Source organism: Amphiura filiformis, chromosome 14 (assembly GCF_039555335.1).
Source record: "Amphiura filiformis chromosome 14, Afil_fr2py, whole genome shotgun sequence".
NCBI classification, from domain to species: Eukaryota; Metazoa; Echinodermata; class Ophiuroidea; order Amphilepidida; family Amphiuridae; genus Amphiura; species Amphiura filiformis.
In genome coordinates, this window is record NC_092641.1 from 14,523,598 (window position 1) to 14,541,332 (window position 17,735).

Sequence of the window (17,735 nt, forward strand, 5' to 3'; positions counted from 1 at the left end):
TATGCCTATATGTGCCCATCCACCACAAACTGGTCGTTAAGTCGGCATTTTCCATTTTGAGATACAATCAAAAACAGTATATGAATTTCTATGTAAAATATAGTAGGAATTTGACCTTTGATGAACCATAACTTCACTTCCAGATGTCAGATGAAGCTGGTTGAGGTGTCATTTTAAAGCTGAAATTGAATTCTTTCAAAATCTGAAATAAACAGAAAATTACCTAGAGCCGACTTTACTACCACTTTGTGGTGGATGGTCACATATAGAGAATATTATTAAACGATAGGAATTTCCATCTATGACACAAATTCCGTTCTTTTGTTCTCATTTTTATTCAGTTAAACATTATTTTAATAACTAAGAACTATTTTATTGAGCAAAAAAAATAGTTTCTGTCATGAAAAATCTCCTTACTGTAAAATCGAAACTTCAGTTGCTCGTACTGCGATCACGTGTATGGATGGCAGGTAGCATCTAAAGATGACTTAGATTATATATAGTAGACTTGCTAAGGGGTGAAAATAGGGTGAACGCTGCATTTTTTAGTACAAAGGTCCCACTTAAATTAATAAATTATGCAAATTAGTACCCAAAATATGGTATTCTTTACCTTTTGGACCATTACGGCTATAGACATGTGTAAACATTTGGAATTGATTTAATTTAGGGTAAAAAGTTCATTTTTGGGATTGTTTTGGGAATCCGTGGCCATTTGGACCCCCAAATCCAAGATGGCCGCTGTCCGCCATCTTTAAAATTGGCGTTTTTACAACTTTTGAACCGTTTGAGCTACAAACTTAAGTGGCATATCAATTTGTACTAATTTTGGCTGGAAAACTCATTTCTGGCACTGTTTATGTGATAGTAGGTAATTTGAAAAGGGTACAAGGGTTTTTAAATGTGAATTTCATGGTACCTGTCATTGTAGAAGGATGAACATCAAAGGTATGTTTAATATACCTTTATTTTTAGCACCATTGAGGACACGTGTATAATGCATGTTTGGTTTTTTGAATTACTATTTTCAGTCCACTCTATTGATAGCAGCAAGCGTCATTTTAATTAAAATGACCAGTGTGGATACACATATGACTGGAATTTGTTTTATTTCTCAGTCGGTCAGAGATGAATCAATTACGGATCATCTGTAAAATTATGTTGGCAACCTAAAAATTAGAAAATTAGAAAATTAGAAAATTTTAGGAAAGAAAGTGGTTCACTGGACGTCACAATTTACCGGAAACCTACACACACCGACCAATATCTTCACTTCAACTCTCATCATCCCGATCTCTCATAAACTTAGTGTCATAAGAACTCTCACTCACAGAGCTAATACCGCTGTCACCGATCCCGAAGAAAGTGAAAAGGAGATTGAACATATCAAGGGTGCGCTTGGAAATTGTGGGTACCGCCAGTGGGCTTTTGACCTTTCCACCAGTCGAAATAAACCCCCCTCTCAAAATTTCAACCCTCCGGAACCAACATCTGACCTCCCTCAACCAAATTGAAAAACGCTGTGGCTGCATATACCAGATTAACTGCACCGAATGCACAAAATCTTACATCGGACAGTCTGGAAGACAACTGGGACAGAGACTTCTTTAAAAAGAACTTTAGTCCACTGCCCCCAGCAGGACACCATCTGCCGTGTCTGAACACAGTACAGATACTGATCACCAAATTGACTGGGATAATGTCAAGGTTTTGAATCGTGAAGACAGAGAATACCCCCGCCTGGTGCGGGAGGCCCTTCAAATCAGAAAACACACTTCAGCACTCAACCGTGATCAAGGACTTGAGCTCCCTTCATTATATAATGCCCTAATCCGATCAATAGAAAGGACATCAAAGGTCGAGAGCAGGACATTCAACTCCATCAGTTCATCATTGGAGTCCTCCTGATGAGGATGTGTGTTGTACACATCGAAATATTGAGGTAACTATCTCAATATATGTTGTGTTGAATGACAGTTTAAATCTAACTTGCCTAAAAATTAGAAGCTTGTTACACAAATATATCGGATATCTACGAGTATGACGATTTGCTCAACTTTGTACTATGAATCGGGCAAGCAAGAAGAAATGCTGAGAGGATTACATACCAAAACATCCCAGTGAAAACAAGCCGAATGAGCTTCCTTCACGATATAATGCCCTAATCTGATCAACAGAAAGAACATCAAAGGTCGAGAGCAGGACATTCAACTCCATCGGTTCATCGCTGATCGGATCCCTCCTGATGTAGATGTGTGTTGTACATATCGATATATTTGTGTTGAATGACAGTTTAAATCTACTTTGCTTCTTTATCTACCAACCAAATGAGCATACACGGTGATATCAGGCGAATGAGCTCTGGTTTGTGAATCCCAACAACTGGAAATAAGGACTCTTCTGAAACAAGGTGCTTCTTTTGTTGGGAGTCTGGAGACAAAAAGGACTTTAGAAAATCTTCTTTTTTGGCACAAGCAATCAAGATTCTGTGAAGAGATATTCTGGATAAAAAACAGATGTTTTCAGACGCTTTCTCAAATTCCTCAGAAGCAGACTTTGTTGTTCTAACATTGAAATCTTTCCTAATTGGAAATGGTTATCGCTGGCACAAACCAATATGTACACTTCTGTATGCAAATAACCAGCGAATCCCAGAATGTGCCACGTCATCTGCATCAACGACAGGCTCCATTGTCTCTTATAACACGTATAATGGCTATGAAGGTGCACATGAAAACGGGTAAGGAGAATCTTGTTGACATGCTGGCAGAAAGAAGACTGAAACCAGAAGTCTGTTTCGGGTTGGGAAAGGCTTGACCCCACTCTTCCAAGGGTTGACGAGCGGCAGCACCTGGCAAGTCAGGAGCAACGCCAGTAGCAGTAGTTTGCCTCAACTCAACATTATTATTGGGTATATGTTTCCTCATCAGAATGAACAGCTGTGCTTGATACTTGGTGCACATATCTAATCCTGCAGATGTGAAATGCACAAATGAAGGAATGTGCTCTCCCACTGTTTATTCATAGCTGTGGTCCACCCACTGCACTTCAACCTGTAGCGACTACCTCCATGACCTGTGCAAGTGTGCATGGCCCCAAGCAAGACAAGGTACTTTAATAACTTCAGTAATGTCTGTATTTGAAACTTTCCACCGCAAACGCTTGCAAGTGTGTACAGTAGCTGATCAGCTACCACGACGGGTGTCTGTCCTGGACTGCGGTACTCAATGGTGTGTTTGATGGTAAACATACAGTGAAGCATATTGTAATGGGACTGTTTGCTGACTCTGTCAGCAGTGGGAGCATAGCCCTTTGAAATGAATGAGGGAGGACCTGGATGAATGCTCTGCGTTGTAGGCAGCCCAAGAAGTCCAGTCGTCACTAGTCAGCTGAGTTTCCAAGTGATCATCTACATAATTCAACCGCTGATAGCCTTGGAGGACCTGCTGCAGTGATCTGGACAGTGCCGCCGACAAGGGGGGATAGGGGGTTCGTTACCCCCGGGCCCGGGGACCTAGGAGGCCCGTAAAATATAAAAACATACATTATTGGGCCCATAAAATCAAAGAAAAGACACCTCAAGTGGATGGCTGTTGATGTCATTCAGTGATGGAACATGAACAATTTCATCCTTAGGCAAAGATACATCCACTGGGAGTGGTCGCTCAGTCTTTTGGCATATGCTGACGCCAGTCCACTGCAAAACAGACTGAGCTGACGCAGTTGTTGATTGGGGATCATAATCATTGTTGTCCCTTCCGCCAGTCGTGAAGACTCCTTTGGTGGTTTCAATAACTACAACATCTTCCCATTTCCAATGAGTAATGAGTTGGCAACATCAATGCTCAGCCTCATTCTGCTGGCATGCCAACAAGATTCTCCTTTATACCTGTCATCATAATGTACCTTTATTGCCATCATAAGAGATAATGTGGCCTTTCACCCAGATAATGTGGTACACTCTGGGGATTTGGTGATCGTTTATACCGTTGAACATCGGGTGGTTTGAGCCAGTGATAGCACAAGCTTATCTGAAGAAGCAGGATGTATATTGGCATCAATGCAAGGGCCATCTAACAGAATAATGTTGGAACAAGAGAGTCTGCTTCTGAGGTATTTGAGAAAAAGCCTGAAAACATCTGCTTGACTGAGATCTTCATTAAACACCAGATCCCAACAAACAGACGACATTTGTGTTTCCTTGATAGATTGTCAATTTAGCCGAGGTCAAAGCAGTGCCAGATGCTGGATGGTCTTCAATGTATATAAATCAAGAAGTTTCTTGAAACCTTGGGCTTTTATCATTTTGGCAGCGCGGCTTTCACCATAGGTATGCTTTCACTAACTATATCTCTCTCTCTCTAAGGTCACATTGCATACACGTATGCAGGTGTGGTTCGTATGAGAGTATGCCATCGAATGCGGTCAGCGGCAGCCCTGGTAGCCTCAGTGATGCTCAGGCCTGTGATAATTTTGATGTATATCTGCCTTTCTATAAAGACTGCTAAAGGCATCCAATGTGGGATTCATAAACCATACTGAGCTATATAAATCAAGAAGTTTCTTGAAACCTTGGGGTTTTATCATTTTGGCAGCGCGGCTTTCACCATCGGTATGCTTTCACTAACTACATCTGTCTTTCTATAAAGACTGCTAAAGGCATGCAATGTGGGATTCATAAACCATGCCACAGCTCATTCACCTTGTTTTCACCGGGCTGTTTCGGTGTGTACTCCTCTCAGCCTTTATTAGTCTTGCCTGATTCACCATGTTCACCTTCTGTTGGTTGACAGCGCTTCTGCAATAGCTCTACTTCTACACTGCTCGCACCACCGCCACCACAACCAGAGATACCATCTACTATAGCTATATACTACAAAGCTTGGCAAATCACCATGCTCACTGAGATCTGAGATATTTTTCTGCCGATTTGTGTAACAAGGTTTTATTTGTTTTAGGTTGGCCACATAACTTTACCGATGTGGGATCTATAATTGGTTCATCTCTGACCAACTGACAAATAAAACACATATTTCAGTCACATCATATCCATCCATACTGGCCATTTTAAATCAAATAACGCTTGTTGCAATCAATAGAATGACCTGAAAATAGTAGTAAAACTGCGTAAAAACATGCATTATAAAGTGTATCCTCAATGGTGATTAAAATTAAGGTATACATATTCATAAGTAAGTTTGATATTCATCCTTCTACCATATTGCCAATGAAAGGTACCTCGGAATTCACATTGGGCTATTCCAGAAAATAAATGCACATCCCCTATAGAGGAGTTTGGATATTTTCAACATTTCTGTGATTTTTCCTTCATTTGATTGGATTTCCAAGCTTTTTCCAGTAACATTAGCAACTGGAAATCCAGTCGTTTTCAGAAAGCACACTTGGAAATCCGGACATTTCTTTGATTGAAAATTTACTCCTCTATAGGGGGTGTGCACCTATTTTCTGGAATAGCCCATTCCCTGGTACCCTTTTCAAATTACCTCATATCACATAAACAGTGCCAGAAATGAGTTTTCGAACCCCAAATTAGTACAAATTGATATGTCACTCAAGTTTGTAGCTCAGATGGTTCAAAAGTTGTAAAAACTCCTATTTTAAAGATGGCTGCCAGCAGCCATCTTGAATTTGAGGGTCAAAATGGGCACGGATCCCCAAAACAAGCCCCAAAATGAATTTCTTACCCTAAAGTAAGCCAAATTTAACTATTTATAGTTTGTTTTAGGTGAAATGGTTCAAAAGTTAGAAAATACCATATTTTGGGTAATAATTAGCATAATTTATGCTAATTAGGGGATTTTATGCATAGAGACAGAGTGTCTCTTTGGATGAATCTTTTTCTCGTGCACCAAGGAACATTCATGCCAAGTGGGACCTTTGTACTAAAAAATGCAGTGTTCAATCCCTTAACAAGTCTACTAATATGCCTAACCGACTAATGACCAGAAATCACAAACAACCAATCATCTTACGCGTACTCATTTTCTTAGACGTTCAAGTTTGACCAAATACCATGATATAGTGGAGGATGGTATAGTAAATTAAAATTAAAAAGCTCGCTAAAAGACCCTGACGACTATTAGCAGCTCGTAACATTTACCATGTGCTTGCGATATTTTTCAGACCTTCCTGTTATCATCATTCCCGGGGTATATATTACCAAGAGAGTCATAATAATATTAATTAAAAACACAATCCGACAGAATAATTGCGTCAAATCGCCAACCTAATTTGTATCAGATATTGCCACGGGGCACACCACTAAAGACACTCCAATTGAAATGCACGCAAAAATACAGGTACATCAAAGGTCAGGTAAAGCATGTAGGCCTACTACAAAAAAGTTGATGTCCATCGGTGAGCAAGATATGATCAACCATGATTGTTAAGAAATCTGAGACGAAGGTGGCCCAAAAATTACTAGTAATCTGCGAGTGAGCTCTTTTTTCTTAGCGCGTCCATGTCAGCGGCAAATTCATTTTTTATTTTGCTTTTTTTGAAAAAGTTTTTGCCGTAAATCATGAAATTCTGACGCAAATTGCATTTAAAGTCTAGAAACACTGTTTATTTTTTATTTTTGCGGTAATTATGCAAATTTCGAGCCGTTGAATCAATATTTTATTCACACAATTATTATTTTAGCCCAAACCGCCAATAAAACAAACTTTCCCAATGATATAACCTGTTTTTATTAATTTTATTGATAAAACCTTAAATATCGCAGGGTAAAAACAATATAGTACATAAGAAATACAATACATACGTTTGTATAGGCGAAAACGAAAAGGGTCACAATTTCGCGTCACCTAATTATCTTTGAACGCCCACAGATTTGGAACCAAACGTCCGATTGGAATCAAATAAAAAGCAAATTAAAGCTAAAATTGCAAATTATTTTATAAAAGAGTAATCTAAAAATGCTCATTTTACCCATTTGTACTGATTCTTCTTGCCTGGGTTACCTTAATGGGATGTTTAGTGGTGTATAGTGACTCCAAATAACACATCAGCAAGTCTGCAGGCTGTAACAAAAAAAATATACAATTTAGAAAATAGTATTAGGCAAACGCATCACCTCTTGATTATACTAAATTGTACTTGATCGTCAAAACAATTTCTTTAGCTACTTCACATTATACGCTTTGTTCAATAAAATCAGTGTTCTACAAGCAAAGATATGGCTAATTGTGTAAAGTAGTTCTAAAACAGTTTGGGTAACTTTCGTGTCTTTGTGTAGCAAAAGTGACTGAATTGAGTTTAATCATGAAACATGCAAATGACACGTTTTTGGTCTTACGGGAGTCAAAATGTCAAGGTGATTACTATCAGGCCAAGAGTACCCTGGTATTCGGATGAGCTTCACGAAGCGAAATCTTGTAAAGGAAGACTGTTTGGAGAACTGCGCGAGGAGTTAAGTGTTTGGAGAACTGCGCAAGGAGTTAAGTATCTGGAGAAAACAGCACCATTTCTGTGCGAGGATTTTATACGCAAAGGATTATAAATGCAAGTGTACAGTGGATTTCGCTGAACAGTGATTTTCGCAGGACAAGTGAATAAGGATATACACATCAGCCATCCAGAACATTGCAATAGAACTCTATGGTCACCAAGAAGAATTAGACTGCCGGCTAAGTAGTAATTAGTCAAAAGAGTAATTATATTTGATTATATTGTATGTACATTTGTTGTCATATATCAATCAAATTTACTTTCAATTACAGACTGAGATTTTGTTAATAATAAATAAATGTGAATTTGGGTAAAAGGTTATTTTGACCTTGAGTCATTGGGGCTCGTAACACAAGAAAATAGTTTATTTTCTGTAAGCCAGTCTGCAATTCCATTCAACGGAAACTGCTCTGCTGTGTGTTACAAACGACTTGTTACTTGCGCTTGACAAAGGCCATCAAGCAGTGCTTGTGTTACTCGACTCTGCCTTTGATACGATAAACCACATCATCTTATCTGAAAGATTCCAAAGGAGGTATGGCATACGTCGTATGTGGCACTGCTTTACAATAGTGTGTTTCATATTCGGATAGTCGCGAACAAGCCGTTGTCATCGGAGATTCCGTCTCTGGTCCTTCCCCGCTACCTTGTGGTGTTCCCCAAGGATCTGTCAAATGATCACTTGATTTTATTATGTATAGTGCTCCACTGAGCGACTGCAAAAACTATTTTACTCAACATTGAGTAAAAAGGTCAGAACTCAACAGTTGAGTAAAAAATTACTTTTTTATTTTGCGCTTTTGCGCTATCTAATATCTATAAGCTCTTCTCAAAAGTCATTACAAACAGACCTACTTCAACCTTGGATTTCAGTCAGTGAATAAACCAGAATCTGAAGTGGGTTATCCACCAGATACCATCTCCATGTAGTCGACCAATTCATAGAGATAGTGCATGACATTCATAGATTACTAGAAGGCGTTTGACAATGTTACTCAATATTTGAAATCTTTGTCTGTTTTATCGGGCTCTGTAATTTTTTTTTTTACAGATCGGAGATCTAGGAATTACTGCAGGTGGTACAGTGACCAGTAAAACCCTGTCCAAAGCTGTTTTGATAGGAACGTATTCGCACATTCCACCAGAAACATGGGCAGGTTCTGTTGCAACACCCAAACCACCAGTGGATATATATGAGTAAGCAAAGAGCACAGAATAGATAGTACTTATGTTACTCGGTAACACAAAATCCAGGATTTCTCAAAGTTTGCTTTTTGATATAACGATTCAAAATTCAGCTTTAAAATGTTATTAAAACTTGTTTGTTGTACAATGTGTGCTATGGTATTATTTTGTTGGGCTCAGTGTTAGTGTCAATGAGAAATATACCTACATTTTCCAAATGCACAGCACTAAAGGAGGTTAACAAAATTCAACAAGCAACTTGACTATATTTTCTTATATACTTCATGTTTTGTTACATAGACCTTATAATGGAAAATACGTCATAAATAAGAGAAATGGTATCGCATCAAAACTCAGTTTTAGATATTTTTAAGGTATACATGAATGTATCTTTCACCGTCATTACAGGTTTTGTGGAAACGAGTCTCGTACAAACAATTAGAAATGAACTACACAAAAATGAACTACACCGTAAACACAGTATTGTCAGAAACTTTCTACAGAAAGGTCTTTAAAGGTATAAAACGTTTTAAAAAATCCAAAAGCAATTTGGAAAGTAGATACAAAATATTTTAACATGACGTGACATGACAAAATATTTACCAAAAATGTTTTCCTCAGAATATTTTAAAATAACATTTTGACAACATTTTAAAAATGTTGTTGTAGTGTTTGTTCCATTTAAAACGTTTTAAAGATGTTCTCTTGACCTTGATATAACCCGACATTTAAAATGTTATTAAAACATTTTGAATATAACCAATACGTGTTTATAACATGTTTATAACGTTTTAAGAACATATTTGTGTTTGATGGGACTGCATGCAAGGAAACAAAGAATCGTTTAAAACCATTCAACAAGACTCACGTTTTTGTCCGAATAATGTCAGAGTAACCATACTCCGTCATCAGCGGTGTGATACTGGTGAATGACTGATGTATGACCTTTACTTCTTGACAATGTCCTTTTTGACCTTTGCGAAGGGGTTGCTAGAAGGAAAGTGTCATCGATTTTGGAAAGTTCTCGGCCGTGTCCCTATTAACAGTAGGGCTGGTCTCTTTCTTGATGAAAACTGCCTCTCTCACTTTTCTTGGCAACTGTTGTTCTGCTCTACAAAGCACGTCGACGTTGTCAGCATCATACCCTGTGTATTTGTGGTTCTCTGCTATATTGCTAATCTGTTTGAGGCGATGTCGGCGGTATGTTCTTTCACTCGTTCTCCTAAAACATCGTTTCTCCAATGTATACTTACTCACAATCTCCACAGGAAACATTTTTCATCGTTCGGTGGGTTTAATGTGGTTTGAAGACAGTGGAGGTGTTGTAGTTGCCGAACGCTCGTTTGATTTTTTCTAACAGATCTTCAACGGTTTAACAATGACATTGATCGCTCAACGGTTAAGAGCCAACTAGACGTGATTGAGTTCGTGTTCTTTGTCTTCCGAGTCAGTGACAAATGTATCCGTATTTGTAAGGTCCTAAGGACACTTCTGCTTATATTCTAGTGGGTGATGTGCGTCATATGTCATTGTGTGTTGGTTTTCTATGCACACTGACGTTTACTGTATCGTTTGTTTGTCTTTTTACCAACGTGTCCTTAACACGAATTTGATATCCTTTGTTAAATTTGATGAACTGGTTTTGATTGTTTAAATGTTCTACATCTACCAAGATACTCAGTAAAGTTTCCAAAAGGCAATATCTGACTGAGAAAACAATACTTACGCCGGTCATCAGATACAGATCAAAACCTGACAAATAATGAACTTACACTTAAAGCTACTTAAACATACAAAAACAACTACACTACTTATTAATACTTTTGTTTCTAAGACCAGATGTAAATGATTGAGTTTTATACAGAATGGAATTCAGAGGGTACCCTCCCCCATGACCTTAGGATCTTCTAGTTCTTTCATCTTACTGGACTTGACGACAGCTACTTGTTCGATTAGCGGAGTATGCATATCCGCGCGGGATGCATATGCTTCTTAGTTAAATGACTCTGTGGAAGGAGAACGGCGACTCTGGTTGCGCGCATTTTGTTATCAAAATTACTAGAGGCCCGTACTCCGGAAGCAAAAAGTACCGCTGGTAGGAATATAAGGTCTTAACAATTAAAACTCAATAGGAATTAATAAATTAAGTAAGTTTCATAAATGATGTCAATTAAAAAGTAAGTGTAGTGTAAAATAATGTGTTGATTAATTTAAAAAATCAAATCGTATGAGACGATTCAAAAAAGGGAGGCGGATGTTATGGAGCCCCGTTCCCGATTTCATTATAATCGGATGGAGACACCATGACCTCGTTAACCTAACCTTTTAAACTATTTATGAGTCGGCGCATTGACGACTAAGCCAGCTTGGCAAAGACTGCCCCGCCCTTGTTGAGTCAGTTGATTGCGAGCTGGCTGGTCGACATCACGTCTTTATTTAGTGAGTACATTTTATTCAGAATCAATTTGATTTGTAGTAATTTGAAATAAGAATTAAATATATTGCAAAGAAATTAAATTATTGGTTTCAGCTAGTTATTTTGTGTTAGATCTCGGTTTCCTCTTTTGGCGTTTAACGTCATAATACCAGTTTGTTACAATCGAGTAATGATGAGGGTAATGAATTCCAGTCCAGTATGGTGCGCGGAAAGAAGCTGAACTTTAATACGTTTGTTTTGGGAGCCATGACACGGAATTTAAGAGGATGATATTAGCGAGTATATGTGATGCCCTTGGTGGTTGTATATAATCCGGTATGGGGACGGCTAAGTTTTGAGTTTGAATTTTGAACATGGTGAATAGACGTGATGTTTCACTTCGTTGTTGGAGTGATGTCCAGTTTAACTGATCTGTTATGAAGCCAAACTTATACGCAATCCACTAGCCATTTATTTTGTTTTAGAAATCATACCAGATACATGGCCAATGGATCACGGGGAATAACTGCATACACGAAGTGAAATAGACAGAAGACAAGATGTGACTTCACAATATATTATTAAATTCCGCGTTTCAAATATCAACAAAGTATCACAACATAGATCATTGATTGCGCGTTCGCTCAATGCAGTGTTACTCCTACAGTAGCTGATCGGGAAATACACGGATTAATATTGAGCACGGATCAATGAGAGAAAAACCGCGGAGCGATATATTTAAATGATTGAAAAATAGAAAGAATATAGCGCCATAACAGATCTAACAAGTTGGTAACTGTGCCCTCTGTTCTGTTGTAGTTATTATTTACAAATCGTGCTGCACTTCTTTGCACCATCTCTAGTTTATTAATATCCGCTGCAGTGTGTGGATCCCAAACTACGCTCGCGTAATCGAGAATTGGTCTTACTAGTGCAAAGTTCATCTGCTGTTTAATTGATGGTGGGCATCTAAATAAGTTGCGACGAATGAACCAGAGGGCTTTGTTAGCTTTGAGAGTTATCATCGGTTGTTAATGTGTTCAGACCATTTTGAGGTTGTGGGTTAATTCAATACGAAGGTATGGATGTCTGTTGTGACGCGGAGAATGTTGCATTTAGCCGGGCGAAAAGACATTTACCAAGTGGCAGCCCAGTCAATGAGAGACTTAATGTCTTTTTGCAGATGTTCTGTGTCGATGTTTGATTTTATGACTCGATAGAGTACACAGTCATCTGCAAATTGTCTGATGTTTGTTTGGGTGCTAACATTATCGGAGATGTCGTTGATGTAAACGTGAAACATAAGGGGTCCTCAGATTGTCCCTTGAGAAACGCCCGATTTTACATGCACAGGTTTGGATATTTCCCCCATCAACAACAACACGCTGTGTCCTTGAAGTTAACCACTGCATTATCCAGTCCAAGATCTTACCACGGACACCATAGAAATTCAATTTTTGTATTAATCGTTGATAAAGCACTTGTCGAAGGCTTTCTGGAAATCTAGAATGAGAACGTCAGTCTGTAAGCCATGGTCGAGATTTCTGTCGAAATCTTCCACTGTAATGAGAAGTTGTGAATCTAATGAGTGATTGGATCAGAATCCATGCCGAAAAGAAGATAAAATTTCATATTTTTCAAGGTGGTTCATTATATACATGCTCTAGTAACTTACACGATACAGATGTCAGCGACACTGGACTGTAATTGGTTGGATCACTCTTTCTACCCTTTTTGAATATAGCAGTGATGTTGGCCGTGAGCCAGTCAGTTGGAAGTTTACCCGAATTTAAGGATTGTGCAAATCATTTGGTTACGACTGGTGCCAGCTCTTCACTTAGGTCTATTAAAATTTGAGATGGTATTCCATCTGGACCATTTATTTTTTAATATTGATATTTTTCAGTAACTTTTCTACACCGTCTATATCAATACTAAGTTCGTCAATTGTTGGATACTGAATTCTAGGCATTGGTGGAATATTTGAAACATCTTCAATTGTAAAAACACTACAGTACTGATCGCTTAATGCTTCAGCTTTTCCCTTAGCATTTGATATTTCTTTGATATTCACCATAAGTAAACTTACACCAGAACCATTTGTTTTCATTGATTTGATGTAACTCCAGAATTTCTTTGTGACGCAAACATTGCCATCATTGACGGGCGTTGTTTGGCCGTCCAGTATACCAGATTGGTCTGGTCTTGATAGGAGACTCATTAAGTATAGTCATTTTTGGCGCTCTGCATTTTTCTTTGCACACGTTTGCGAAGATTTTTGAATTTGGTTTGGTTTTCATTGGTGTTGTATTTCTTAGTTTGTTTTCTGCACCGCACTTGCTCCATGGATGTGATAATACTAGGCCACTAGGGATACATCCCACCACAAAGACGAAGAAGAAGAGGTATCATCGACGTAACGCAAGCAAACTCTTGCGGGTTAATGGCCAAGGCTATTGTTTTCTGCTCAAACCATTCCATGTACAGATTGGTAATGATAGGACTAACGGGAGGCCCATCGCACATATATGATCTTACTTACCTTTGATCTCTACTATTTGAAATAGGCTGTGGTGAGACAATATTTCAAAAATTTAACCACCTCCTTAACGCTGAGATATATAAACACCTTCCAAAAGGTCAAAAAGGACTTCAAGAAGTAAATATCATACATCAGTCATTCACCAGTACCACACCGCTGATGACGGAGTATGGTTACTCTGAAATTATTCGGACACAATTGTGAGTGTTGTTGAATAGTTTTAAACTTTTCTTTGACCTCTAATACCAACACATATAAATCGCTACACTATAGAATAAAACTTGTAGAGTACACAACAGCACAACAAAAATAAACATGGAAAAGGAAAAGTCAAAGCACTACGTATATAAAATTATAACGATGTGCATTATTTGTTCCAGGTACGGGATCGCCATGTATGAATTCGCCAGCGGCAATACACCATGGCCCTCAAGTAGGTGTCAACAGTTTTCTTGTTATGTCAACGTCTGCATGCTCTCAGCTCCTTTCTCTCGTTCGTTTGTCTGTCTATCATTCTTTCATTTAATGCTTTTTCTTGTCTGTTTGATTATTGTTTTTATTCTTTCTTTCTTTCTTTCTTTCTTTCTTTCTTTCTTTCTTTCTTTCTTTCTTTCTTTCTTTCTTTCTTTTCTTTCTTTCTTTCTTTCTTTCTTTCTTTCTTTCTTTCTTTCTTTCTTTCTTTCTTTCTTTCTTTCTTTCTTTCTTTCTTTCTTCTTTTCTTTATACCCGCATGCAGAGCATGCAGGGTATCTTCCCATCCTGTGGTTTCTTCTCCATCTCCTTCTCCATCTCCTTCTCCATCTCCTTCTCCATCTCCTTCTCCATCTCCTTCTCCATCTCCTTCTCCATCTCCTTGTCCTCCTATCAAACATATCATTCTGTCAAGGCGCTAAAACTACAAGGGCCCCAGGGCCCATATGTGGTACACTTATGGGCCCTACCCCGTAGATGTGCCCAGGGGCCTAAATGTAAAAACACAAACCATGCTGTTTCTCATCAGCGACCTCAGGGCTGCGAGTTGGTACACTGATAGCTCCCGGGGTACTCTATAAATACAAGTATACATGAGCCCCATATGTTATATATTATGGGCCCCAGGGGCCCATATGTTAAAAATAAGGGGCAACAGATTGACAAGCCTAGCTCTAAAGCTACAAGGGCACTAGGGCTCATATGTTGCACATGTACAAGCCCTAAATTATAGATGTGCCTTTTGCCCATTTTGGCCCCAGATGTACAAGGCTAGAGGCCCCAGGGGCCCAAATGTTAAAACAAAGGGCCGGCCGTTTCTCAGCAAATACAGTAGCTACAGGGCTCAGATTTGGTAAACAGATAGGTCTTCAGTATTATATTGTCATATGTATATATGAACCCCATATGTCACATAATATGGGCCCCTGGGCCCCAAACGCTAAAACATAGGGCCGGCCGTTACTCTGTAAATAAAGCAGCTTTAGAGCTCAGAGTTTCTACACAGATTGCACCTGAAAATCACATTGTTATATGTACATGTGAGCCCCATATATTACATTATATGGGCCCCAGGGCCCCAAACGCTAAAACATAGGGCCGGCCATTACTCAGTAAATAAAGCAGCTACAGTGTCCAGCTTGAGTCTACTGATAGCACTAGAGAATTAAACTTCAACATATGTCCATGGGCCTCATAAGTCAAATATTATGGGCCCCAGGGCCCCAAATGTTAAAACAAAGGGCCGGCCGTTTCTCATCAAATAAAGCAGCTTCCGGGCTCACATACCGCCCCACCCCACACACATAGGACTAAACAGACATATCCGTATTATAATTATTATTATAATAATTGGAAATACCAGCGTGAGGCGTTAAGGCTGTTCCAGTTAAACTACATACCCATTGGCTGTTCCATTTAATTTACATACTCCCTCTGAAATGGCCCCAAAAAGGCTGTTCCATTAAATTCCATTCTTTCTCTTTCAATATTTTTGTCTTCCCTAAATGTCTTTGGATGTTTCTTTTCTTTAGATGCAAATGCGCATGTTGTACGTGGATGGGTAACTGATGGTAGGAGACCGTCGCTACAAGATATCAAGCCTGACACGCCTAGGGAAGTTATTGACATGATGCAGAAGTGTTGGGATGGTAACCCAAGTAAACGACCAAATTCAAGGGGTACGGTAAAAACATTGTCATATTATTGTGTTCTAAATAATAATATTGTTAAAGGCTCGGATAGCGTCGTTTTCACGTACTTTTTGCGGGACCTGAGAGCATATCAGACATATCGAATTGCGTTTTTAAAACGAGGAATGTCCTTCTGATATCAAATAATTTTTTTTTTTTTTAATTCGCGATATAATACACAATTTATGGCAAATGATTAAAAATTGATATTTTTGAAATATAACAGCCCTCGAAGTAAATTGTGCTCTCCCTTTTGGGATTGAGCACTTTATTCAAAAGATAGTCTAACTTGAGTAAAATGTTGTTAAATCTTATGATATGTACTTTAAGTGTATGTAGCTGGAATGAAAAGCCGACGATGAGTTGAAAATTTTGACCTTTCATATTGAAGATATAAACTGGCCTCAAAAAGAAACCTATACTTTTTCACAAGGTCATATCTTAAAATCCTGTCCATAAAAATGAACAAAAATTGCACACAGGATTACTTCAATACTTTACTCTAACCACTGGTCAGTAACCAAACAGTTGTCCAACTGACACAACAGCAAAATGCACTGACATGGAACAGCTTTTTGGACCACATTCACAGCCCAACAAGTGGAACCCAACACAAGAAATCAGTGCGTAAATGGAATAGTGTGGAACAAGACCTGTTTCTTAAAGAAAGTGTGTGAAAAGCAGAAGCAACCCGTTGCACACTATTCCACTTACTCCTTTGAAATAATTACGTGTGTAAGGAACTTGTACGCATTCTCACAGGTTTCTTTTGCTGGGTTCCAATTATTCGCCTGTGAATGTGGTCCCGGAAGTTGTTCCTTGTCAGTGCATTTTACTGTTGTGTCAGTTGGACAACTGTTTGGTTACTGACCAGTGCTATGGATTTGGCAATTACCAAAAATAACACATTTTGGGCCACCGTTTTTCCGCGAAACGTCATTTATTGTTTGCAAATCCACCGCAGAGTTGCAAATATACCATAGGTCACTCGGAGTCCGGCAATTTGTACGGATAAATTTATCATAGGTATTTATGAATTTGGCAATTACCAAAAAAAATATCACATGTATTTTTCTAGTGAATTTGGCAATTACCCAAAATAACACATTTTGGGCCACCGTTTCTCTGCGAACGTCATTTATGTCGACAAATTGTTCGCAAATCCACCGCAGGGTTGCAAATATACGTTACTTGGAGTGCGGCAATTCATAGAGATAAATTTATCTCAGCCATTTTTCTATGAATTTCTCTGTTATCTTATGACCCAGGAAGTTAAGTTCGTCTTTTTCCCCAATATTTTGGGGCCACAGTTTCTCAGCGAACGTCATTGCACATACCTATATTACTCTATAATGGTAATCGCTATACGTATAAGTATGGGCCTATAAAGGTTGTTTTTCACAAATTTTCATTTAATTTGATTTTAAGAAGGAGATTGGTATAGAAATAGTGGCGTACCCAAAGGGTGGACGGGGGTTGGGCAGATTCACCCCTGTGAAAAGTCGTGGGAGGGGAGCAGGGAGAAAGAAATGGAGAAAGAGGAAAAATGAAGAGCAAGAAATAATGAGAAGTAAATGAAATGATAGAAAGATAAGAACATATTATTTAAATGAGAGGGAGAGTGAGAGAGGAAAAGAAGAACGAAAGAAAGAAAGAAAGAAAGAAAGAAAGAAAGAAAGAAAGAAAGAAAGAAAGAAAGAAAGAAAGAAGAAGGGAAGAGAGAGAAGAAGAGGAAAGAATAAGTACAGAGAAAGAAATTAAACACATAACAGCACTAAGCAGCTATTCGATGACATCAATGCCGTTCTGCGTTACGTAATTAAAACTCCCAGTCAGATGTATTTCGCACCTGCCAAACACAAGTCACCCAATTTCGAAAACTGAACGTTGAATGTACACTCTCATGAATATTGATTGGCAACATTTTCCAATATGTCAGCGCTCTAATCGGAAACAATAG

At 38.6% G+C, this 17,735-nt stretch overlaps 1 protein-coding gene across 1 annotated transcript in view; it reads left to right on the forward strand.

The window, feature by feature from the left end:
- The window catches only part of LOC140169762 (uncharacterized), a 123,081-nt gene that overhangs the window by 26,384 nt on the left and 78,962 nt on the right, over positions 1 to 17,735 (forward strand). Inside the window, exons 5-7 of the mRNA XM_072193068.1 lie at positions 8,522 to 8,667; positions 13,994 to 14,046; positions 15,617 to 15,763. Of these exons, the coding sequence (XP_072049169.1) occupies positions 8,522 to 8,667; positions 13,994 to 14,046; positions 15,617 to 15,763 (346 nt within the window). The remainder of the gene's footprint in view (positions 1 to 8,521; positions 8,668 to 13,993; positions 14,047 to 15,616; positions 15,764 to 17,735) is intronic.